Source organism: Amblyraja radiata, chromosome 28 (assembly GCF_010909765.2).
Source record: "Amblyraja radiata isolate CabotCenter1 chromosome 28, sAmbRad1.1.pri, whole genome shotgun sequence".
NCBI lineage: Eukaryota > Metazoa > Chordata > Chondrichthyes > Rajiformes > Rajidae > Amblyraja > Amblyraja radiata.
In genome coordinates this window covers 32913710-32941132 of record NC_045983.1, presented here as the reverse complement: position 1 = coordinate 32941132, position 27423 = coordinate 32913710, and the positions used below count along the sequence as shown (strand labels likewise).

The following is a 27423-nucleotide window of genomic DNA, read 5'->3' as shown; positions in this document are numbered from 1 at the left end:
ACCAATTGAGCCATCCACAGGGTTCAGATACAGAATAAAGGGAATAACGTTTAGTGTAAAATAGTATGTCCAGTAAAGTCCGATTAAAGATCCGATGAGGTAGATGGTAGATCAGTACCACTCTCTAGTTGGTTCTGTTGCCTGATAACAGCTGGGAAGAAACTGTTCCTGAATCTGGAGGCATGCATTTTCAAAGTTCTTTATCTCTTGCCTGAATGGAGAGGGTAGAAGAAGGAATGTCCGGGGTGGGACTGGTCCTTGATTATGCTGCTGGCCATGCCAAGTCAGCGAGAAGTGTAGATGGAGTCAATGGAAGGGAGGTTGTTATGTGCGATGGCCTGGGCTGCATCCACAATTCTCTGCAATGTCTTGCGGTCCTGGATGGAGCTGTTCCCAAACCATGCTGTGATGCATCCCGATAAAATGCTTTCTACGGCGCATCTGTAGACGTTAGTGACAGTTGTTGGGGACATGCCAAACTTCCTAAGCCTTCTAAGGAAGTAGAGGCGTTGGTGTATAATGTCCTCAGTGGAGTAGTCGTGAATCGAACAGTACCCTCGCTTATGGAAGGACCATTCAGAAGCCTGATAAAAGAGAGGTAGGTTGTTACTTGTAAGAGTCGCTGGAGACATTCAGAATGTCCAGTCTCCTCAGGAAGTAAAGCTGTTGTGTTCAATAATCAGCATCAGTTTACCCCATTGCAGTACAGGAACATACTTCCTCCATGGTAGAATGTGTAAGAAAGAACTGCAGATGCTGGTTTAAATTGGTAGACATAAAATGCTGGAGTAACTCGGTGAGATGCTGCCTGTCCTGCTGAGTTACTCCAGCATTTTGTGTCTACTTTCAATCCTCCATGGTAGACTTGCATTCATAAAGATGGCCAATGTTTGCAACTTGGCGTAATTTGTCTAATTTGGTTAGATGTTTAATTGGACCTAGATTGGAGATTGACTGCAGAGCAGGTCTCTTGCCTAACTGCAGCTGCAAGTGTGAAAAGGTCTGTGAAGCGTTTTTTAATTTTGTGGCTCTCCTGTATAGGAATGGAGTCGCAGTCAAAGGAAGCTATTTTCACAGTGGGTAGGTATATAATGTGAGGTACTGTTCCTCCAGTTTGCATGTGGACTCAAGGCCTGCTGGAGCTCCAAGTTACCAACAATTTTAAGTCCCCTTTCCATTCCCACACCAACCTTTCTGTCCAGGGCCTCCTCCGTTGTCAGAGTGAAGCCAGATACAAACTGGAGGAGCAGCACCTCATATTCCATTTGGGTTGCTTACAACCCAATGGTATGAGCATTGAATTCCCCAATTTTAAGTAAAACGTTTTCTTTCTCCCTCTTTCTTCCCTGCCCATTTCTCCCTCAATCCCGCTAGAGTCACCATGTTCCTTTCCCCACTTTATGCGCAAATCTCTCATCCTGAGTCGCTCATTTCCTTTTCACCCCCCCGCTTATCCTTCTTCCTCCACCCTCGCACCCCTTGTCCCCTTCCACCTATAACCCACCTTCTGACATTACAGTTCATTCCTCCTCTTCTCTCTTTATCTGACACCCTTTTGTCCCTTACTCCACCCATCTACCAACTCAACCCCCCTTACTTGTATCCACCTATCACTTGCCAGGCTTTGTCCCGTCCCCACCTCTCGTTGCCCCCCCCCCCCCCCACCCCCCCACCGTTCCATCAGTCTGAAGAAGGTCCCGACCCAAAACGTCGCCTGTCCATTCCCTCCCAGTTGCCTGGCCTGCTGAATTCCTCCAGCACTTGTGTTAAGTTCCGGAGGTGAAAGCAAAATTGTTGTAGAGGAAGTCACTAGAGGCATCAACGGTAGTAATCAAGTGAAGGGGAAGAGCAGAATCTGATAGTGTTTGTGGGACTGTACTATTTCTTACCAAGAGTGATAAGAGCACTGGGAGGATCGGACGTGAAAGATTGCCAGTGTTAAATGTTCAGCTCAGGGTGCAATATATCTAAACTTCAAATCAGTGTTACACCAAATGTGTTAATGTGCCACTCCAATCTCTGACAGGGCACAATGACCAAGCTGCTGGGGTTGTTGCCTCACAATGCCAACGACCCGAGTTCGACTCTGACCTTGGTCTCTGTCTGTGTGGAGTTTGCGCATTCTCCACGTGACCACAAAGGGTTCCTCCGGGCGCTCCCATTTCCTCCCACATCTCAAAGACGTGCGGGTTTGTGGGTTAACTGAATCTCTGTAAAACTGGCCCTCCTGTGTTGGGAGTTCTTTGTGAAAGTGGGATACATAGATCTCGTGTAAACCTGTGATCAATGGACTCAGTGGGCCATACCTTTCCATCAATCAATCAAAAAACCTCCATTCTTGGCCATTTTTGTAGTCTTCTTCCCTGCAGAAGGATGGGTTTTTTTTCTCTCTATTTCAGCCAGTCCGGTGTCTCAGATTTTAATTTCTCAATATTTGAGAGACGGAAAGTTTCTGTGATGAAAATCGTGAAATTCTACTCTTTGTAATTTGCAGCTTGACCTTTCCTGTGATATTCTTCTGATTGAGTTTATGATAATGAAATTACTGAGTATATGTCCAACAGCCACAGCAGGAGGAGATGGGGGCAAAAGGAGTGATTAAATTTCATGTGTTCTCATAGTGGTACCTACTATTCTTAGCCATGGTCGCTGTGGCTCTTTGTACACTTTGATTACATTAACTTGTATCACAATGGCTTCAAGGCAAGCCTTTTCTTGTCAGTAAATAATGCCACAACTTGTTTTTTTTTTGTAATTGTGCGGAATAAGACTTTTCGTGGCGAAAACTTTCATTTTCATTATGTATTGTAAATGACAAAAGAGGTCAGGAAAATGACTACTAGGCAATACAGTGAAAGAGGATATTAGAATGTTTGTATGGGTAACCTCGAGTAGCCTTTGGAAAGATTCCTCAGAGACCGCTCCCACGCATGATTGATTGCTTTCCACGCTGGCTGTTGATGAAAGATACAGCAGCGGCAACAACAGCAATGGATTATGGCGGCGATGCCTACTGTGGCCCTTACAGAGATGTGCCACTAATCCCCAACGCACGGCAACCTATCACTGTGCTTCAATGCACACACAGACGCGTGTGCACACACACACACGCACGCACGGACACACAGAAACATGCGTGCACACACACACACACACACACACACACACACACACACACACACACACACACACACACACACACACACACACACACACACACACACACACACACACACACACACAGAAACATGCACAAACAAACACACAGAAACATGCACACACAGAAACATGCGCGCACACACAGACACATACACAGACACACACACACACACACACACACACACAAAACCCAGGCACATGCACAGATAGACAAACACAGGCAGACATACAGACATAGACAGATGCACACACACACAGGCACGCGCACACACTCATACATACACACACGTTCATACACACACATACAAAGTCCAACACATAATAACAAAAAGTATCTTTGCAACAAAAACTACACTAGCTGCTGCAAATGTGTGGCAGGCTGTTTGGCATAAGGCATGTTCCCCTTTTAATTAGTATGAATTCTGTTGAAAGGTCTTTTAAAACACTGTTCAAATTCTTTAGCACTCCATGCTTTACTTTTGAATGCAGAATTATCATGCTCTATTTAATTAAAATATTTTACAATCATTTGTTAAACCTGTTCAGTAACTTGCAGATATGTATTGTTCTACAAGATGCATTAACTAAGGTGAGTATTAAGTGCCACTTAAATATCCTAAGGTATCTAACTACCTAACATCGATCATTTTAAATCTAAGAAGCACACAAGTTGGTGCAGCAGCAAATGGCCAGATTTAATCTATGTAACATTTGATCAACAAATGCTTTTGGCTATGTTCGATTTATATTTACCAGAATGAAATATAACTCATGAAATCTACACTGTCAACTCTTCCCATGGCATTTCCATTGGTGAAACTGCTCTGCCCTCCTCAGTGGAGTAAACATTTTGATAATCCGGCACACTCGGGTCTTGTCAGTTATGTCAGGTAGCTGATTTTCATTCTTCTGGAAGTTACATTTATTATCATAATACGTGTGCCATTTCCTTTACTTGCATGTGTCAGGAAACTGTTGTGGGAACAGGAGAGATTGGAGACGATTCAGGAGAGGATCGGGGTGTCACTGAATATATTTCCAGCTTTTTTTTTTTAACTGTTTCCAAGATCTGCACTGATTTACTTAAAAAAAAAAATAAAAGTAATACGAGGTCCACCACCGATTTTCCGGCAACCTTGGTTCCAGAGCCTTTCTGTATTATCCGTTTTTCCGGACCAACAAAGGTCACAGCCTCTGAGAGGAGTCCATCGATACCGGTACGATAGCGAGATACCGGCCCGCAAAGTTAGCCTCGGAAGTCGGCTGCGGGAATGGATCTGCCTGTCGGGCCGGAGTTCTAGACCCCTGGCCGCCAGGGGAAAATCCGACCTACTGATCGGCCGCAAAAGTCCCGATGTGTTCGAGATTACCCGCCTAGGCGCCACGTTTTCAAGGGGACTTCCGAGGGGAATCTCAATTGCGCTCTTGTAATTTTGTCCGGAATATCGGTGATAGACTTTTTGTAATTATAATAATATCCCTTCGTTATTACATGTTATTTTGTAAGGTGCGAGCCTGGAACGCGTTGCCAGTGGTGGTGGTGGTGCAGGAGGAGGCAGATATGGTAGAGGCATGTAAAAGGCTTGTAGATAGACGCATGAATATGCAAGGAATGGAAAGATATGGATCAAGTGCAGGTGGATGAGATTAGTTTATCTTAGCATCATGTTTGGCATAGACATTATGGGCAGAAGGGCTGATTGTTGTGCTGTACTTTCCTATGTTCTAACGGACAGAATAAGCAACTGTTCAGGGCACAGGAGCTAGCGCGTGTATAAAACGGGTGGCTGTTAATATTTTTGGGAGAAAAAAACGTTTTTACCTTTTGTGTCTCACAACAGATCATGTTTCAAGCCTATGGGGATAAACAAGGACCGTTGCATGGAATGCTTATCAACACCCCCTATGTGACCAAAGATTTACTGCAATCCAAGAGGTTTCAAGCGCAATCCCTTGGAACGACCTATGTATACGACTTGCCTGAAATGTTCCGACAGGTAAATCCTTTGGAACTCTGTTATTTTGAGGATGGCGCTACTGTGCGATGAAGATTTGAGCTGAAAAATTTGTAGATGGGTTTTTACGAGCCATAGGATAGAATAAGCTTGTGGTAATGTGGTGTAAGAATTAACATTAATTAAAGATGCTTAGACATAAATGTCATTTGATTTTAATATGATTATTATGGCTCCAGTATTACTTCCTGATGTCAATTTGTTTGTTGCATTTATTTCTCCCCTCCCTGCCCACTCACATTTCTTTCTCTGGCTTCATGATTCACAGCTCCTCAATCCTTTTGTCTTATACCTTCTGTTTTAATCTCCGGCCTTTGTTGCAACTATCAGCCTATCAAAACCCCCCATCACCTGTTCACCTATTACTTGCCACGCTTTGTCCTGCCTCTCTTGTCTCCTAGATTTCTTTCCCTCACCTGAAGGGTCCTGATCTGATACATCACCTACCGATGTACTCCTAATGTGCTGCCTGGCCTGCTGAGTTACTCTAGTACTTTGTGTTTAAGAAGGAACTGCAGATGCTGGCAAATCGAAGGTAGACAAAAATGCTGGAGAAACTCAGCGGGTGAGGCAGCATCTATAGAGCTCCGGCCTTTGTTGCAACTATCAGCCTATCAAAACCCCCCATCACCTGTTCACCTATTACTTGCCACGTTTTGTCCTGCCTCTCTTGTCTCCTAGATTTCTTTCCCTCACCTGAAGGGTCCTGATCTGATACATCACCTACCGATGTACTCCTAATGTGCTGCCTGGCCTGCTGAGTTACTCTAGTACTTTGTGTTTAAGAAGGAACTGCAGATGCTGGCAAATCGAAGGTAGACAAAAATGCTGGAGAAACTCAGCGGGTGAGGCAGCATCTATGGAGCGAAGGAAAAAGTCTCAACCTGAAACGTTTCCTTCGCTCATAGATGCTGCCTCACCCGCTGAGTTCCTCCAGCATTTTTGTCTATCTAGTACTTTGTCCTGTGTTCAACCTTCCTTAGCCCTCGAGCTGTCTCCTCCCATCCCCAGTCCTCGGGCTCCTCCTCCTCCTCCTCCTCCTTTCTCCTTCCTTCTCCCCGCCACCCCCTATCAGTCTGAAGAAGGGTTTCGGCCCGAAACGTTACCTATTTCCTTCGCTCCATAGATGCTGTTGCACCCGCTGAGTTTCTCCAGCATTTTTGTGTACCTTTGTGTCCTGTGTTGTCTTTTTAATGTGATACACTTTCAAGTTTTGTTGTTTACTTGTTGGCTATATTCTTCCTGATTCTTGATGAGAGGAAAAGGCTGTTTTCATTTTAAGAATGTTCTGTCACAAAGCACAAAGTGCCGGAGGAACTCAGCGGATCAGGCCGATCTGGTCAAGATCTTTCATCTGCAGTTTTGTGTGTCTCCATTTTACTACTCCACGGCGAAAGAGTTTGAAGGGCCTGTCCCACTATGGCTACCTAATTTGTGAGTTTAGTAGAGTGTGCGCTCACCACAAACTCGCAGCATGGTCGTCACATGGTCGTAGGTGGTCACTGTAACTCTCCTTCATGCTCGAGAGTAGTTCCCGCATACTTGCAGCCTCAGTTTGGCCAAGCTGAAATTTTTTCTTCGAGTAAAAATTGGTCGGCATGGAGAAAATCAACTTTTTTGAACTCGTAGTGCAGTGGTAGTGGGGTCGCCATGTCGTTATAGGTAGTCGAGGTAGCCGTAGGTAATCCCCTTGCTGACTGGGCATTTTAATTGCCATTTTACTTGGCTCATTGGGGGAAAAAAACATAAGCACGAGTTTTCAGCACCAAGGAAAACAGACCAGTAATGTTAAATGCCCGCTAAACTTCACAGCTGTGTATCTGGCTTCTTAAAAGTGTCTCCACTCCTTCTCTCCCCTTCTCCACCCCCCCCCCCCCCCCCACTCTTTTAAAGGACTTACCGTACACTGTGCCAGCCGTCTTTAACCTTCCTGTTCATCGCGGGTATTACCTTGGCTTTGCACGGTGTGAATTTCAGACAGCGCTCCCCCGCTTTCCCTGGCCCCCGCCTTTGCGATGTGTTTGTGTGTATGTGTGTGCTGGCGGTTGATCCAGCTCGCGGTTTCATCGCTGATGGTCGATCCAGCTCGCGGATTTTCAGTCGAGTGCCCCCGAGCTTGAAGGTCGCAGACAGTTGCTGAAAAGTCGAGTAAGTGGGACAGGCCCTTGAGGAAGTGTCCCGACCCGAAATGTTGTCTGTCCATTCCCTCCACCGATGCCATCTGACCCGCTAAGTTCTTCCAGCGCTTGTTTTTTTTGCTCAAGAAATCTGCAGTTTCCTATGTCTCTATTAAAGTGTGTAGTTAATTGTAAAATAATTATTTCAAGTCATCAGAGGAAGTTATCAAGTTAAACAGATTGTGCTGTGAAGCTCTGGCTCCAACAGACTGCTATGATCCTGGCATCTGGTGCTGTCTGGGTGCTGTTTACATGTTATAGCTTCAAACACATCGGGGTTTCCCCAAGATGCTCCCACATCCCAAAGATGTGTAAGCTGATAATATTAATTGGCTATTGTAAACTGCCCTGGTGGAGACAATGTGGGAGAGAGGTGATGTTGGAGGGAGGGAAGGAGGGAAAATGTGTTTGAATGATACTGGGATGGGCAGCACAGAGGAGCAACAGTAGACTTGTCGCCTTACAGCGCCAGCAAAGCGGGTTCAATCCTGACTTGGGGTGCTATCTGTACAGAGTTTGTGCGATCCCGTGTGGGTTTTCTCCGGGTATTCCGGTTTCGTCCCACACACAAAAGACGTAGGTTAATTGGTTTTGATTAAATTGTAAATTGTCCATAGTGTGTAGTATAGTGTTAGTGCACGGGATGATCACTGGTCAGCGCGGTCTCGGTGAGCTGAAGGGCCTGTTTACGTTCTGTGTGGAAGTCTAAAGGCACTGGAGAAAAGGAAGAAGCGTTCCGACTCGAAACATCACCTATTCTTTTTCTCTGGAGATGCTGCCTGACCCGCTGAATTACTCCAGCATCTTGTATCTATACACCAGCATCTGCAGTTCCTTCCTACACGTTTTGTTGGCAATAACAAGTCTTCCTCATCCACATCCAAAAGTCTGTTTTCAGTGGGCAGTACTGATAGGTGACAGAGCACATCTCTTTATACATTTGTTCACCCCCAACCCATGAGAGTTGTATTTGTCTATAATCCTGCTGTTTCATCAGCTGCCATTTGTGGTTGTGGATTCTCAGCAAAATGTTCAGTTCCATATTGTTGCTACTTACAATGAAGTCATGAAACAAATGAGAACCAAGAAAGTGTTTCAGATTTCTTTATATCTTGTACTACAGTGGCTTAGGATATAGAAACAATGAACTACAGATGCTGGTTTATGCCAAAGATAGACACAAAGTGCCTGAGTAACTCAGCATGTCAGGCAGCATCTCTGGAGAGAAAGGATGGTTGATGTTTCGGGTCAGGACAGTCTGAATAAGGGTCCCGACCCAAATGTCACCCATCCTTTTTCTCCAGAAATGTTGTGTGACCCGCTGAGTTACTCCATCACTTTGTGTCTATCTGTGGCATAGGATAGTTACACTTGTGCATTCTTGAAATGGTTTATACAAAGCACCTCTCTCTAATTCATCAATGAGTTATTCTTTTCGTTCCTTTTTAGGCTTTAATTAAACTATGGACCTCATTGGAAGTTCAGGCCGAGTTGCCTCCAATGCCTGCGGAGTTAATGACATTCACAGAGTTAGTGCTGGACAGTCAAGGTCAGCTGCTGCAGCTGAATAGACTTCCTGGGGGCAATGAGGTAAGTGCAAGGAAACTAGAAAGCATGTCATAGTATGGCCTTCGTATATATATATAGCACTAGTCAGATGCCAAGAAAACCACTTGGCCAAGAAATGGGTGAAACACAGATGCAATTGGGGAGGCACGGTGATGCAGCTGTCTGACAGCGCCAGGGACCCGGGTTCGATCCTGACTATGGGTGCAATCTGTACGTTCTTCATGTGACTGCGTGGGTTTTCTCCGGGTTAATCACAATCATATCACAAGTCGGTTCACTCACCAGCTGTTGCAGAGTTGATCTGCCAGCTATGTTCTTGTGGACTCATCCAGTTTGGTTGCTGCTGGCGGTACCAAAATACTCTGGGTGATGAACATTAGGATCCCCCCACCCACAGGAACTGCTTTGGTTGTTCAGTGTAGAGGAGCGTTGGCACATCAGCTGAGGGAGAATGATCGCTGGTTAAGGTGATGAGTTTCCTTGCCTACGTTTGATCTGATACCGTGAGACTTCGTGGGGTGTGGAATCTGACAATGTGCACTTTAACCACATGTGATTTTTTTTCTATTACAAATCTCAAATTGTGGAGTACAGAGGCAAATAAATAAATGACGGATCTTTGTCCCAAACATTATGGAGGGCACTGTAGTTTGATGATTGTCCATTTGATTTTCTTCTTTTATCTCTTTCAATGCCATGGTTGTGGTATAGTTCAGTGGCTTGTTAGTCTACTTTAGAGGGCACTTAAGAGTCAATCATATTATATTGGTGGATTTACAGGTCAGACTGTAAGATTGGCAAATTTCCTTCCCTGTGGAATATTATAAATGCAAGACTAATTAAATGTGGAAAAAGTGTGTGACAAATTTTGAAATAAGAATTTTCTGAAATAATTCATTCTCGTGCATTTTGCCACAGGAAAAAGGTTTCCTCATTTAGAGAAGTCTGTTTCCATTCTTGTGCTGATAATTTTGTTACAGTTTGAAAAAAAGATGTGGACATAAGACACTGCTGGTAGCTACTGCCTTCATGAAGGTTGAACTTCAGTCTCTTACAGAGAATTTCTGCCGGTGGTAACTACTGCAGATTGGCTCGGTTACAAGCGCTCTCACCTCTGTAGAATGTACTGGCCTCAAGAGTCGGTTCACAGACTAGTGCACATAAACCAGAGATTGCATTACCCAGAAAATGTATTTCAATGGAGTTGTCTTTCGAGTGAAATATTAAACCAAGGCTCATCAATAGCAAACAGCATTAGATGGTATTTGGAAAGGCAAGTATTTCCCCAGACTCTTTGTCAGAAGAAGGGTCTCGTCCCGAAACGTCACCTTTTCCTTTTCTCCAGAGATGCTGCCTGACTCGCTGAGTTACTCCAGCTTTTTGTCTATATCCTTCCTGAGTTGAATAAAATATCGGAACAGAATACAGCCATTTCCCGGCTCACGTCGGGATTCCATTCCTGAGGAATGTCCGCAACTCAATATTTCCTTAAGTCTGAAACCAACAATTGCCTTAAAACGATTAAATAGCCATTGCTCAATATTGTTGAACTTCCCTTCTCACATTACTGCTTCGTTTTATCTCAGCACTTTATATAGGTTTAGGTTTATTGTTGTCACGTGTAGAGCGAAGAGCTTTGTTTTGCATGCTATACAACCATATCAGATAACACTATACTTATTTACAATCAAGTCAAACCTGTGTGCCATAGGTAGATCGAAGGGGAAGATACAGAGTGCAGAATATAGTTCTCAGCATTGTAGCGCAATGTCAAAGTCCTATGTCTGCAATGAGTTTGAGGTGAATCGAACAGTACCCCAGCTTATGGTGGGCTGATAACAGAGGGGTAGAACCTGTTCCTGCATCGAGCTGTTGTCCATTTTCTACAGCCACCAATATCGTAACGCTCTGCATCCACTTCCTGTACTTCTTTCATTTCATCCACAGTACCCACTATAGAACGTATACTGTATACAGTCGTTAATGAATACAGTGAAACATTTTGACATTATTTGTTAGGCTAACGGAGCATTTATGGGAGAATTGACGTACTGTCAGATTTCTGTGAGTCAGGTCTCCCATAAGCCAGGGAGTCTCTGTATGCCAAGCCTTAACTTGATTGATGGAAAGATACAGCATAGAAACAGGTCATTCCGCCCAATGAGTCTACACTGACCATCGATCACCCATTCACACTAGTTCTATGTTATCATTCTCACTCCAGTGGGGGATGTAGAGAATAGATCAGATCCATTTTCTTCATGTCCTCCCGACACATCGAAATGCATTTAAGAGTACTTGCAATTTACCGGCCAAACCTTGACATCTTTGGGTTGTGGGAGGAATCCGGAGCACCTGGAGGAACCCACGCGGTCACAGGGCAACATGCAAATTCCATACAGATAACACCCAAGGTCAGGATCGAACCCGGGTCTCTGGCGCTATGAGGCAGTGGCTCTACCAGTTGAGCCATGGTGCTGTCAAACTTGCCCATTGTAATAATAATAAAATTGCAGCAAGATTCCGCTTTCCACTTCCCTTTCCTTGCAATAAAATACAAAGCATCTTTCTCCATCTTAATTATTGTGCTTTCATATTAATTTTCAGTGACACTGTTTGACACCTTTGCCTCAATGAGGACATTGCACTTTTAATAAGGAACTGATGTGTAACAATGTTGAGAACTATATTCTGCAATTTGTATCTGCCCCTTTGCTCTACCTATTGTGCTTGAGTTGGAACTAATTGTATCTATGTATGGTACATCTCATCTGTTTGGATAACATACAAAACAAACCTCGCTACATGTGACAATAATACACCTGAACATGTCAGAGGATACCACCCCCTCTCTGAACATAAGCTCATAGGTTATAGGAGCACCATTCGGTCCATCAAGTCTGTTCCACCATTCACTCATGCCTGATCTACCTTTCCCTTTCAATCCAATTCTCCTGCCTTCCCCATAACCCCTGACACCCTTACTAATCAACCACTAATATTTATTGTTGCGGAATTCTGAATTGCTGAATAACAAGAGTGAATAACCTTTTTTCCCCCATATTATAGTCTACCTGCACCTCGCAACCTCTCTAGCAATGTTACAAAATTTTGAGATTTTAAAAATCAAGTCTGCAATTTATCCCATCAGATAAAGCACAAAAATAAGTTTAATTTGACACCTAATTCACTTTCATATCTTCAGTATTAAAAAAGTTATGGCCATTTTCATACTCGGAAATTAGCATCTTGTTCCCTATTGATTTTCCATTGACTTAACACAAAAGCTGTGATCGAGGACAGTGAAATGGCCATAACTTTTTTTTAAATTAAGAGAACTGAAAGAAATGTTCAGTTATTGTAGATTGAAGCATTCTGAAACAAATATTAAACAATCTTACTTGGATGACCTGAAATTAAACCATATAATTAGTTAGTTACCCAATTGTAGCTAATTCCAAACTTCAATTTATAGATCTAAACATCTATCCATTTCTTAAGAAAAGATTAACATTTTTAAATAGCCTAAGTGTCCAAATAACATTCACACAAGAATTCGCAATAAAACATGATTTTAAAATCTCATTTTCATTAATTTATAGGCCAAATGGAAGGAATTTAGTGTTCAATTGCTGTAAATTAATGGCCATTTAAATCAGCTTTCCAGTGGGATCCTGTGGAACGCGATGGTTTGGAACGTTCCCATTGCGGTGAATTTGTACCCCATATGCCCAGAAAAATACTGCAGGATTGAATGGGCCCCCAAATCAGCTACTCGCAACATAAAATTTTGTATAAAGGGATCTTAAGAAGCGCTTTTTAATGTAAAAATAAACAGCCTACCTTGCGTTGTCCCCTACATGAGATCCGTCCCGTTGGCGGCGGTCGCGGGTTTAGAGGATGATTTTTAACCTACTATAACAATTAAATAAACCAATTTAGTTTAAAAATAGCTGCAGCGAACTAATGTCACAGCAATTTTTCGTCAGCAACTAGGCAGGCTGAGCAACCTCGATTTGAATACCCTAGAGAAAATCGCGTTTTAAACCCACCCCCCTCTCAAAGGCGCCAAAATAGCGCACACGGGCAGCGACAGACCTGCAGCGATGCTGAAGGTAAGTTTTGCAACATACCTACATTGTCTTCATAACTAACTTTCCCACCTGATACCATGAGCAATCATGAACGTGATATCATCAATCCCTTCACCAACAGCAGTAACACTGCTGCAGACATTTATTCTGCATTCCGTATCTTGCCTTTGTTCTATCTATTGTACTTGAGTTTGCTTTGATGGTATTTTGTGAGGTATATCTGATCTGTTTGGATAGCATACCAAACAAAGCTTTTCACTGTGCCTCGGTACATGTGACAAAATAAACCTAACTAAAGGGCCTGTCTCACTTGGGCGTCATTTGCACGTCATTTACGCGACAGGCCGGTAGTGACTGATGCGCGACAGTCGCGTGAAAATTGTGTAGCAGTACGACAGTCGCGCGCCAAATGCTCTTGAGGGCCCTGCTTCTTTTGGGAGCCATTTGCGATGTCGTTCGTACTTAGTCCGATCTCTGTGGTAAGGATTTTCCCAGTGAACATTTTTCAAAATTAGGCCCGCTTTATACCTGGGTGGTCACATGGTGCGGCGCTCAAATGACGCGCCGATGGCGTACGAGCGGCGCATGGTTACGGACGTTGACGCACGGTGACGCATAATAAATCAGCATAGGCAATGTTGGTGCGTCACCGTGCATAACCATGTGTCACCACGCGCTACACGCACGCCGTCAGTACATCAGCGTGCGCAAGGGATATGTCACACAGGTGGCACGCGAGGACTTTGAGCATTCCAAAATCCTGGAGCGCGTCACTGCATACGCCACCGCGCGTCACTGCATACGCCACCATGCGTCACGACGCGCCAAACAATTTTCACGTAAATGACGCGCAAATGATACCCAATTGGGACAGGCCCTTAAACTTTCATCCAAGGGCCAAATTTGCCTTGCAATGTTTGAAAGAATTTTGAGGGTAAATACTTTTGGATGGGAATAGAATTTAGTTGAAAATAGCAATATTTGCGCATTATCGGATCGTAAGAATGACATTGAATGGGATGTAATAGGATTTGTTTTCTTATAAGAGTGAGTAAATGGGCCAAAAGAACCATGTGAATGGCAATCATCTCAAAAGCATTGAAAGCATCACAAAAACGATCATCCCTCTTGGAAACAGGTCTACAGTCAGCTCAATTCAGCTTCTCCTGCTTAACGCAATCCTGATTCTTTTAGTATTGGGGTAAAATTATAATTTTTAATTGCTGAGTTTTATTTACAATGGTTGCTAAAAGGATTTGTTCCACTGTTTGTTAGCCAAAGCATAGTCTGGCAACATCGCAAACACTGAGGCTTAATTTTTATCTTGCTAAATATGAGAAACCGATCATTTTAGTTTGAGTTATTTAAATCTTAGCCGCACAACATAATTTTCCAACAAGTTCCTCGATCTCGAGACCATTTTTCGTATACTTGCGTATCCCCCTAAGTACTTTAATATTAATCCCACGTCCGAGCGCTGCATGTTTGCGAGGAAGTGAAACCAGCCACACAATTTCCATTCTGTGTTGCGGCTGATGAAAGCTCGGAAAATGGTCTATTCCCAAAGGAGTCAGGTTTGCCCCTGGTTGAAATTACCAGCTGCACCACACTGCCAGGACGTGAACATGTACCTCTCGCTCTGTCTGATGCTGTGCAAGCAGTATATAACACGGTGCTTAAAATATTTCAACAACTCCAAAATAGGATTTGGTGTTGTAATTAAAGAGAGAAGCTTCGGGTAGAAAGAACTCATTTATAAAATAGAGTTTAGTGTATGCCGCTAGTGAAGTAATTAATGAGCAAAGCAGTCTTTTTTGATAGCAAAATAAGGAGGAAAAAGTCATGTTTAACCCTTTAAAGTCCATGTCCTTTATTTTTTTTTGTTTCCGTTATATATACAATGAATATTGCACAAAACAATGTTACAGTTAGATTAAACCCGCGCCTGAAATCATTGACATCTGTTCATGTGAAATTTATTCATTGCCTTCTTTAAGAATAGTGTTGAGCTGTATTTGTTAAAGGCTACCAATTTCTTAAAATAGTGGGACCATGGAATTTTGTACCAGTAAATCTTTTATTAATTTACCTGCTCCAAGGCAATTTCAACACAGAAATATTGTTTCCCCATTAATGAAGATCACAGCGTATTGGACAAATATAACAGTTAAAACAAATATTTCCTCTCATTCATTTTTTCAAAATATGTTGCTTCTCCAAGTCATAGTCATAGATTAATACAGTGTGGAAACAGGCCCTTTGGCCCAAGTTGCCCGCACCGGCCATAATGTCCAGCTACCCTAGTCCCACTTGCCTGCGTTTGGTCCATAACCCTCCAAACCTGTCCTATCCATGTACCTGTCCAACTGTTTCTTTAACGATGGGATAGTCCCAGCCTCAACTACCTCCTCTGGCAGCTCGTTCCATACACCCACCACCCTTTGTGTGAAAAAGTTACCTCTCGGATTCCTATTAAATCTTTTCCCCTTCACCTTGAACCTATGTCCTCTGGTCCTCGATTTCCCTACTCTGGGTAAAAGACTCTGTGCATCTACCCAATCTATTCCTTTCCTTAAAAGTCTTTAACTTTCTGTAACATTCCCAAACAGCAAATTATGGGATAACTACTAGTTAATTTAAAACAGTTTGGTGATTAAATTCATTTGTTTTAGCAGCCTAAGCTCTGGACTAGTAATACTAAGATACAAGTTGTAATCTCTTTGGCTGTAAGGAAATTTAAGTTCAAATAATGAAATACATTTTGATTTAAAGGAGCACCTGATATTTCGCTTGGGTGGTTTACACCCCAGTGGTATGAACATTGACTTCTCCAATTTCAGGTAGTCCCTGCTTTCTCCCTCTTTCCCCTCCCCTTCCCAGCTCTCCCACAGCCCACTGTCTCCGTCTCTTCCTTTCTTCTTCCCGCCCCACCCCCACATCAGTCTGAAGAAGGGTCACGACCCGAAACATCGCCTATTTCCTTCGCTCCATAGATGCTGCCTCACCCGCTGAGTTTCTCCAACAATTTTTTGTCTACCTTGGATTTAAAGCCAGTATCCATGAAACCACCATCTGTTGGGAAAGCACACACAGTGCTGGAGAATAGGTGATGTTTTGGGTGGAGATCTGATATATTTTACCCTGTCTAGACTTGAAGTTTATAGGATATTTATTTCTAGAATTATAACAACGACACACTAAGTTTCTGCATTCCAATCGTTGGGAAAAACTCATCTGGTTTGCAAATATTATTCAGAATAAGGAATCTTATATTTTTACCTGCCAAAATGTGCTGAGGTTTGCAGGGTATTTCCCAGAATCGTGCCATGAGATGGATATGTAAACAGTTCACAAAATTTCTAGATTCAAGTTAGACCAGACCTACACAACTAACAGTGCAGAAAACATGTGTAACTCCCTCCTTTTAGGCCCCTTAATATATAATCCTGATTTATCCCGAACTACGGCATAATTTTCTGACTATTTTTAACAAACTTGTTAAGCATCACCAGTTAACGGTTTCTTTAACTGGTGATGCTTAACAAAGTCTTTGATTTTTGGTCTCTGGTTAATGTGACAAGGAGGCAAGTTTAGTATTGCACTCCTTAATGCAGTCATGTTTTCTCACAATGGTTGCAAACTGCCCTATAGAGTCTACTTGTTCCTGTCTTGTCTTTTCGGTTGTTTTAGTACCTCTATGCAAATGAAAAAAAGAACATATTTCAGTTGAACAGGTTCTTCATTCTCCACATTACATTTTATGGTTATCTGTACAAATGCAGATGAAAGTTATTTAATCTTAAAAATAGGAATATGACATCAAGGTGGAAATTGAACAACATTTTTCCTTGTACTAATGCTATCAGAGTAGACGTGTTATTTCTTTCAAAGTGCTTTATTTTTATTTGCTATAAATTTAGTTTAGTTTATTATCACGTGTACCGAGGAACAGTGTAAAGCTTTTTTGTTGTGTGCCATCCAGTCAGCGGAAAGAATGTACATGATTACAATCAAGCCGTCCGCAGTGAACAGATACAGGAAAAAGGGAATCGTGTTCAGTGTAAGATAACATCCAGTAAAGTCCTAATAAAGATAGTCCGAGGGTCTCCAATGAGTTAGATCAGTGCTTCTTAAACTGGTGAATGGTTCACCCAAGGGTGAATGAAACTAGGGGGGGGGGGGGTGAATGAAGGGTGAATGACTTAATTATTTGATATGTTTTTTTCTCTCTATCTATGGTTTTCTAATTTCAAAGTAGCAGGATATTTCCCAAATATTTCAGTAATATAACCTTTTAGGGAAGACCAGACGAGCTAGTGGGAACATAAATTTGTAATTGGCAAGTTGATATTTGGTGGTATTGTGAGCTTTCGTTGGGGAGAGTTATAGAAAGTTATATTAGTTGGATACTAATATATTAAATCACATACTCCATGGTTTTTTGGGCTAGTTTTCCAAGAATAAAACTGCAGCAATCAAAGACCGAAAGGGTAGGATGGGGCTGAAGGCCAGTGTTTAGACGTTGGAATGGTTTTTTATCATTCTAATAGAATGATTTTCCAACTCCAGTGGTAATTAAACTTTTTTCACTCTTAGTTTTCTTTACATATTTTTAGGATTTTCAAAAAGTTGCATAAAATAAAAACTTAAGAAATTAGTTTATTTATGTTTTTTGCTCATGTGACAAAATAAATTATATATAAAATTATACACAAGGGCGAATAAGACGAATATGACCAAAAAAACAAGAAAAGTTAGTCGAGGGTAAATGAAATTTTGTGATAAAGACTCAAGGGTGAATGACACTGAAATAGTATAAGAAGCACAGTTAGATGGGAGCTCAGGACTGCTGACCAGTTGATGATAGAATGATTATAGGATATTATGCGAGGAGTCAAAGGAGGTGGGTCAGAGCGAGCTAAAGACACGACTGCCGTTTCTGCAGTGAGCAGAGAGGTTGATACATCAGAGTTAGAGATGGTGAGCTGGATGGAGCTACAGAGACAGCACACGTCTTAACCTGAGTTTGACAGATGCACCGTAGAAGGCATTTTATCGGGATGCATCACAGCACGGTTTGGAAACAGCTCCATCCAAGACCGCAAGAAATTGCAGAGAGTTGTAGACGCAGCCCAGACCATCGCGCAAACCAACCTCCCTTCCATTGACTCTATCTACACCTCACGCTGCCTCGGCAAGGCCAGCAGCATCATCAAGGACCAGTCACTCCCTCTTCTCCCCTCTCCCATCAGGCAAGAGGTGCAGGAAGGTGAAAACGCACACCTCCAGATTCAGGGAAAGTTTATTTCCAGCTGTTATTAGGCAACTAAACCATCCTATCACCAACTAGAGAGTGATCCTCAGATACATTTCCCTCATTGGAGACCTTGGACTATCTTTTATCGGACTTTACTGGGCTTTAACTTACACTAAATGTTATTCTCTTTATTATGTTATTGCTCAATTGTAATCATTTATTGTCTTTCTGCTGACTGGATAGCACGCAACAAAAGTTTTTCACTATACCTCAGTACACGGGACAAGAAACTAAACTGAACTTAAACAGTTTAACAGTGAACCTGCTGGGGATGCTGTGAGATGACATTTAAACGGTATGATAGCTGATCACTGATCATTTTTTGTCAATGATTTTAATATTACCTATTGTAAAGTTCACCTTATCGTGATTGTAAATGTTAACAACGCAAAGCTTAGTAACATTGCCTAGTGAGAAATATGGTCCTATATGCACGTGACCTATAAAGAGCAAACTGTCCCTATGGTTTGAAGCATTGACTGGTTGCATCGTGGCCTGGTTCAGCAACTTGAACGCCCAGGAGCAGAAAAGACTGCAAAAAGTTGTGACCACTGCCCAGCCCATCTGACCTCCCCACCATCGGAGGGATTTATTGGAGTCGCTGCCTCAAAAAGGCAGCCAACATCATCAGAGACCCACACCATCCTGGCCACACACTCATCTTACCACTGCCATCGGGAAGAAGGTACAGGAGCCTGAAAACTGTAACATCCAGGTTCAGGAACAGCTTCTTCCCTACAGCCATCAAGCTATTAAACACTACAACCTCCAAATAAGCTCTGAACTACAATAGACTATTATTATTATTATTGCACTTGTTATTGTTTGTTTTTTGAGTATGTATGCATATCTATCTATATTATACATATACATATATGTGTGTATATGTGTGTGTGTGTGTATATATATATATATATATATATATATATATATATATATATATATATATATTGTGTGTATATATATATATATATATATTGTGTGTATATATATATATATATATATATTGTGTGTATATATATATATATATATATTGTATATATATACACACACTGAACTTTCTCTCGTTTATCATATTATTTATTATGTTTACATATTCTGTTGTGCTGCTGCAAGTAAGAATTTCATTGCTCTATCTGGGACACATGGCAATAAAACACTCTTGATTCTAGACATTTGTAGGTCAGAAAACCTTATTGGATCTACTAGACAATTATTGCTGATAATCTGATTCTCCTTCCCATGGTGCTGGTCTCTTTGAATTGAGCAGTGCTTCTCCTGTTGACAAAAGTGTGCTGGTGCACATATCAATTAACCTCCTTTTATCAAGAATTTTCTTCCACCAGTATACACCCATCTTCTGTTTTGGTTTTGTGACAAACCAACTTCTAATTTCAGAAATGAATTAGGGCAGCATGGTGGCGCAGCGGTAGAGCTCCTGCCTTACAGCGCCATAGACCCGGGTTCGACCCTGACTACAGGTGCTGTCTGCATGGAGTTTGTACGTTCTCCCCATGACCTGTGTGCATTTTCTCCGAGATCTTCGGTTTCCTCCCACACTCCAAAGACGTACAGGTTTGTGGGTTAAATGGCTTGGTGTAAATGTAAAATTGGCCCTAGTGTGTGTAGGGTAGTGTTAGTGTGCGGGGATCGCTGGTCTGTGCGGACTCGGTGGGCCGACGGGCCTGTTTCTGCGTTATCTCTCTAAACTTAACTTAAACCAATAACTGAATAGTAAAAAATTAAATAAACGTATAAACATTGAAAAATAACACTAAAAACAACACTAAAAAAATGTGAAAATCTAGTTTGGAACTTTTGAGAGGTGCCGGTATGCCGTACTGGTGCATGATACATATTAACAGTGGCCGATTAATACTTTGATATAAGGCCACGCATTTTCCAGCTGCACCTCCTTATTGTTCCTCTAGGTGGCACATCACCCCACTAAAGGTTGAATTACCTGCAGTTTCAATTTATTCTTGGGTTTAGTTTAGAGATACAGTGTGAAAACAGGCCCTTCGGCCCACCGAGTCTGCACCAACCAACGATTCTCCACGATTCTATCCTACAACCTAAGGACAATTTACAGAAGTCAATTAACCTTGATACCTGCAGGTGATTGGAGTGTGCGAGGAAACCGGAGCGCTCGGAAGATAACAAATGAGGTCCCAGGGGGAACGTGTACAGTCAGCACCCATAGTCAGGATCGAACCTGGGTCTCTGGCGCTGTGAGGCAGCAACTCTACCGCAGGAGGAAAGAGGCTGGACAACATTAACTTTATAAAAAATATAAACAGCAGTCTCTTATGACCTGTTATCTACCTGCCACTTTTACTAATGTCAATGTAATTTTTGTTATTCCAGGATAAAAATATTGAGAATTAACCACTTTTCCAGAATTTGAGCTTAAAATCCAAGATTACATTTTGGTTTGGAAGTGATGTCAGCCAATTTTGGGATTAAATGTAAAATCCTAATTCCATCTATCTTTGTATCGTGGTTCCACAAAATTACATAATCGTACTTGAAAAGCTGAGAATTCTGATCAATGTTCTTTCCTTGTAATACACGAAAATGCTGGAGTAACTCGACGGGTCAGGTATCTCTGGAGAACATGGATTGGTGAGGTTTTGGATCGTATATCACCTATCCATGTTCACCGGAGGTGCTGTCTGATTCGCTGAGCTGCTCCAGTATTCTGTGTCAAGTTTGTTCTTTCTTTGGGAACGTTTCAAAAAAGTTTCACTTTAGTTTTTAGAGATACAGCGTGGAAACGAGTTTTTACATTGATCATTTCTTCTCCAGATTGGTATGGTGGCCTGGAAGATGCACCTAAAGTCACCAGAATGTCCAGATGGCCGCGACATCATCGCCATCAGCAACGACATCACTCACAAGATCGGGTCCTTTGGGCCGCAGGAGGACCTCTTGTTTCTCAGAGCTTCCGAGTTCGCCCGGACCAAAGGCATCCCGCGCATCTACATAGCGGCAAACAGTGGAGCGAGGATAGGACTGGCGGAAGAAATCCGGCACATGTTTCACGTGGCCTGGGAAGATGCTGCTGACCCATACAAGGTAGGTGTGGGCCTGGAATAGGTAACTTTGGCTGATGGGTAGAGTTGCACTTGGCTCAACCTGTTATGGTGTTCAAATTAATGAATTTCCTCCAGCTATATCACTGCTGAAATGCTAACAACGATATTCTCACTGCAATGCTCATGGGCTTGTTAGGATGTTTCAGATTGTTTTAAAACATCTACTCAAAAGGTAGTGGCCAGCAATGTGTGGAGTACACTGTTCGGGGGGGGGGGGGTGTACTGTCAGAGCACGCTGTCGGGTGGCACTTTCCGGGTACACGGTTGGGGCACACCATTGGGGTGCACATTTAAGGTACACTGTCAGGGCTCACTGTAGGGGTACACTGCTGGGGTACACTCGGAGTGCACTGTGGGGGTATACTGTCGATGTGCACTGATGGTGTATACTATCGGCATGCACTGTCACGGTGCACGTTGGGGTGCACTAGGAGTACACTCTCGGGGTACACTGTCCAAGTGTACTGTTGGGGTGCTCTGTGAGGGCGTGCTTTCGGGGGGTTGGGGTGCGATGTCGGGGTACACTTTTGGGGATACACTGTCGGGGTGCACTTGGGGTGCATTGTCAGGGTGGACGAGGGGTGCACTGTTGAGTCACACTGACGGGGCACGCTTTTGGGGTACGCTGTCGTAAAAGGTGAAAATCCAACCAGTACTCCCATGTAATTGAAACTCGGTCTAGTTTCAGGCCCTCCATGACCAGAGAAGATCATAGTTGCTGAGGTAGTGGTTATTGTTGTGCAGTGTTGCAGAGAGCTTGAATTCCCTGCCTGCGAAGGCACAGGAGGCCGATTCACTGGATGCATTCAAAAGAGAGTTAGATTGAGCTTCTGGCTAGCGGAATCAAGGGATATGGAGAGAAGGCAGGAACGGGATACTGATTGTGGATGATCAACCATGATCTCATGGAATGACGGTGCTGGCTCGAAGGGCCGAATGGTCTACTCCTGCACCTATTGTCTATGTATCTATGTCGAGCCTGATGAGCTCTGGGAAGAAGCAGTACTTGAACCTGGAGGTCACGGTTTTCACGCTCCTCCTGTACCTTCTCCCCGTGATGAGAGTGTGGTTGGCATGGTGCGGGTCTTTGATGAAGCTGGCTGACTTTTTCAGGCAGCGCTTCCTGTGGAATCCATCAGCGGTGGTGTAGTCAGTATCTGTGATGGGCTGACCAATGTCCACTGCTTTCTCCAGCCTCCTTCATTCCTGGAGCCGGTCTTTGAGTTACCGAACCAGGCTGTGATGTAACCAGTTAGTATGCTCTTTTATCAGATATGGATGAAATGAGTGTTAACCATTTACCTTCAAGTCAGTCTGTGCTACAGTGCATAATTTGTCCATCCTTTTTACACATATGATTCTACCTGACATGATTTTTTAAATGGACCTGTTTCCCCTGACTTCAATCCTGAAACGCAATCCTGACTGATTTAAAATCTCCGTTGCCTCCATCTATCCTGTTGAGCTGACTCTAATGGTAATAAAAGAGGTAGGAACTTGGAGTGGGCTCTGGAGGGAAAGTTGCCGCTTAAATCTATCACTGTGTTGATGCAAGAAAGAACAGAGAGGACAGTTGATAGGAATGATGCTAGGATGGCAGGTATAAATGTAGCCCCATTGATGTTTTCCCTTATCTTTAGACATTATTTACTTTAGAGATACAGCGTGGAAACAGCCCATCGAGTCTGTGCCGACCAACGATCACCTTGCATACTAGCCCTATCCTACACCCTAGGGACAATTTTACAACTTATGAAGCCAATTAACCTACAAACATGCATGTCTTTGGAGCGAGGGAAGAAACCGGACCATCTGGAGAAAACCCATGTGGTCACAGGAGAACGTGCAAACGCTGTACAGACAGCACCAGTAATCAGGATCGAACCAGGGTGTCTGGCGCTGTGAGGCAGCAACTCTACCGCTATCCCACTGTGCCACCCTGCTATCTGTGAACATGTATGGACAGCACTGGTTCACAATGCATTACACATTTTAACTAGTTGTGCTCAAATCGCTAAACGCCTAGAATTAAGTTGACATTTTTACTTGTAAATGTATTGGGATAGTTTATCAGGATATCCAATTAGATGTTTCGAGAAAATTGGTGTGAACCGTGGTACCAAAAAGTGCCAGAGACACGGGTCCGATCCTGACATCGGGTGCTGTCTGTGTGAGTGTGCACATTCTCTCTTTGACTGTGTGGGTCTCCTCCAGGTGCTCCAATTTCTTCCATCATCCCAAAGACGTGCAGGTGTGTTGGTTAATTGGCATTTGTATAATTACCCCTGGTGTGTAGGCAATGGATGCAAAAGTGTGAAAACATAGATCTAGAGTGAACAATTGATCGTTGGTCAGTGACGAGTCAGTGGGCCAAAGGGCCTGTTTCCATGCTGTATCTTTCAATCAATCAATTAAATAACCACTTTGTTGTGATCGTTTGAGTAAATATTGCAACCAATTTCATGGGACTTTACAAACACTACTGTCTTTTTAATCTTTGATTGTTACTTTGCATGTTTTATTTAAAATCTTCAAAAGCCTAATCATAGCATATATACTTTCAACCTTCAAATGGAAAAAACAATGAGAAATCTGTGTTTGTAAGTAGAAACTTTGCAGCTAGAGGCTGCTCTGCAATCATGAATGTCAGCTGGTAGACAAAAATGCTGGAGAAACTCAGCGGGTGAGGCAGCATCTATGGAGCAAAGGAAAAAGGCAACGTTTCGGGTCTCGCTCCATAGATGCTGCCTGACCCGCTGAGTTTCTCCAGCATTTTTTGTCTACCTTCGATTTTCTAGCATCTGCAGTTTCCTCTTAAACATGAATATCAGCTGTGAGTCTGGGCTGTACTGGTTTCTTGTTCAGAAGTGCTTATTGTCTTGTGTACCTGCAGGGATACAAGTACCTGTACCTCACCCCCCAGGACTATAAGAAGGTCAGCGCATTGAACTCTGTCCACTGTGAACACGTTGAGGATGAAGGGGAATCAAGGTAAGCTTCACGGTGACATTGAAGTAACAAAGACTGCATTGACGTATAGTATCAGGTGTATTCTTTCCACTTCAAACAGTGAAAAAGCATTTAATACAACTTCGATGTTGCTGCTTTTCCAAATACACCTCTAGTTAAATTTAGTTTATACCGAGGTACAGTGAAAAGCTTTTTTGTTGCGTTCTGTCCAGTGAGCGGAAAGACTGTACATGATTACAATCAAGCCGTCCACATTGCACAGATACAGGATAAAGGAAATAACGTTTAATGCAAGAGATTAAAGATAGTCCGAGAGTCTCCAATGAGGTAGATGGTAGCTCAGGTCCACTCTGTAGTTGGTGATAGGGTGGTTCAGTTGCCTGATAACAACTGGGAAGAAACTGTCCCTGAATCTGGGGGTAATGAACACCTAAGTAAAGAGGTGCCTGAGGCTTTGCAAATCAATTGATGGCTGATTTAAAATATCAACAGAGGATTGTACATTTTTATATTGTGGTTATTCCTCGTATATGCAGATTTCACATTTTCTCAGCAAGGATCTTTCCTTGCTGCATTTTATCCAGCGTGCAGTAGATTGACAAGCTGTAGCTTTCATTCCATCTTGCTGTTTGCCTCCCTTGTGGAAGGGTTCACAGCAAGGTGGTGTAGGAATTTATACAGAGGAAGAGGACTCTATCTGGCAGAGTCGAAACTTGCTGCCTGGAATTTTATTGAATATTGGATAGAGGAAAATGCCGTTATAGTTGAACAGATCACTCATTTTCATTCACTCAATCTGAGTGTTTCTGCTGGCATTGAACCAAAGGAGCCTCAATAAGTCCTACTCACCATATCGCAAGTAAGGATAGGTGTTAGTAATCGACTCAACAATGTCATAGAGTCATACAGCACAGAAACAGGTCCTTCGGCCCAACTTGCCCTTGCCGACCAAGATGTTGTGTCTGGACTAGTCCCACCAGCTCGTGTTTGGCCCATGTCCCTCTAGTTTGTGTTACAGTTTAGTTTATTGTCACGTGTACTGAGGTGCAGTGAAAAGCCTTTTTGCATGCTAACCAGTCAGCAGGAAAGACCACACATAATTACCATCGAGCCATCCACTGTGTACAGATACATGATAAAGGAAATAATGTAAATAACTTGTACTGCATGATAAAGTACAGTAAAGTCTGATCAAAGATAGTTTGAGGGTCTCCAATGAGGTAGATAGTGGTTCAGGACTGCTCCTATCTCTTCCCAATCCATGTCCAAATATCTTATTAATGTTATAATACCTGCTTCAAATTCCTCCTCTGGCAGCTCGTTCCATATATCCGTTCTGGTTCTGGTTGATTACTGCGCAAACACCTCATCAGTGGTTATCTAGCGCAGGTCGGAGTTGAGGAGATCTAGTTGCTCAATCCGCTTTTTAAATGACTTAACATCCACCTCCCTCTGTGTGAAAAACGTTCCCTCCAGGTTCCTATTAAATCCATACCGTCTGAAGAAGAGTCAAGACCTGAAACGTCACCCGTCCTTTTTCTCCAAAGATGCTGCCTGACCCGCTGAATTACTCCAGCACTTTGTGTCTATCTTTGGTATAAACCAGCATCTGCAGTTCTTTATTTCTGCAGGTTCCTGGCTAATGTCCTCTGAAGGTGATAATGGCTTCTTGTTCCACAGGTACAAAATAACAGACATCATTGGAAAAGAAGAGGGCCTGGGAGTTGAAAATCTTCGAGGGTCAGGAATGATAGCAGGAGAATCATCCTTGGCTTATGAAGAAATTATCACCATGAATTTGGTATGTATCTGAAAGTCTTGACAAAGAATATGTATCTGTGTTGCTAGGTGCTGGTTTGGGCTTGGGCAGAATGAAATCAGGTGGTTGATCAATTCACACTTAACCATATAACCATATAACAATTACAGCACGGAAACAGGCCATCTCGACCCTTCTAGTCCGTGCCGAACACATAATCTCCCCTAGTCCCATATACCTGCGCTCAGACCATAACCCTCCATTCCTTTCCCATCCATATAACTATCCAATTTATTTTTAAATGATAAAAACGAACCTGCCTCCACCACCTTCATTGGAAGCTCATTCCAGACAGCTACCACTCTCTGAGTAAAGAAGTTCCCCCTCATGTTACCCCTAAACTTCAGTCCCTAAACTTCAACTTCTTGGGCTTGAACACCTCATCAATGCAGATCCAATTGGATGAAAAGTGCCGATGGGCTCTGCCTGTGATGGGAACAGGGTTTTTAAAAGAATTATATCAGGATTGAACTAATCTCCGATATCTCCAGTAATAAACGTTTGTCTTGTATTATTACTATGTATCCTTGATTTAGTTTAGTTTAGCATGGAAACAATCCCTTCCGCCCACTGAGTCTGCGCTGACCAGCAATCACCCGTACACTAGTTCTATCCTACACACTGGGGACAATCTATAGAAGCCAATCAACCTACAAACCTGCATGTGGGAGGGAAACCGGAGCACCTGGAAGAAACCCGCAAGGTTATAGGGAGAACGTACAAAATCCGCACAGAAAGCACCTGTAGCCAGGATTGAACCTGGGTCTGTAGTGTTGCAAGGCAGCAGCACTACCACTGTGCCACTGTGCTGCCCCATAAATGCTGCACGCTTTGAAGTCTTGGGGTCTCCTTCCAGCTTTCTTCCCCCTCCCACAATCAATCTGAAGAAAGGCCCCGACCCAAAACGGCACATATCCATGTTCTCCAGGGATGCTGCCTGACCCACTGAGTTACTCCAGCACTTTGTGACTTTTTTCCCCTTGGGATTTACTAGTTCTTCCAAGTGAGCCCGATTATTTTACGAACCAGTTAATTGTTTTTCTCCGAGACTGCTTGTTCAGCATGGGAATGATTGACTGGTCAATGTAGCTTTATTTGTCACATGTGCAACTGCACACCGAAATTCTGTCACATGTTTATACATGTGGGCACCGCTATGTTTTGGCGCCATTTCCAAAGTCCGGGGTGCTCTCAGTCTGCTGGAG

General features: G+C 42.9%; 1 protein-coding gene across 1 annotated transcript in view; it reads left to right on the top strand.

The window, feature by feature from the left end:
* The window catches only part of acaca (acetyl-CoA carboxylase alpha), a 225406-nt gene that overhangs the window by 109983 nt on the left and 88000 nt on the right, over positions 1–27423 (top strand). Inside the window, exons 39-43 of the mRNA XM_033046251.1 lie at positions 5001–5156; positions 8801–8941; positions 21140–21409; positions 24323–24420; positions 26080–26200. Of these exons, the coding sequence (XP_032902142.1) occupies positions 5001–5156; positions 8801–8941; positions 21140–21409; positions 24323–24420; positions 26080–26200 (786 nt within the window). The remainder of the gene's footprint in view (positions 1–5000; positions 5157–8800; positions 8942–21139; positions 21410–24322; positions 24421–26079; positions 26201–27423) is intronic.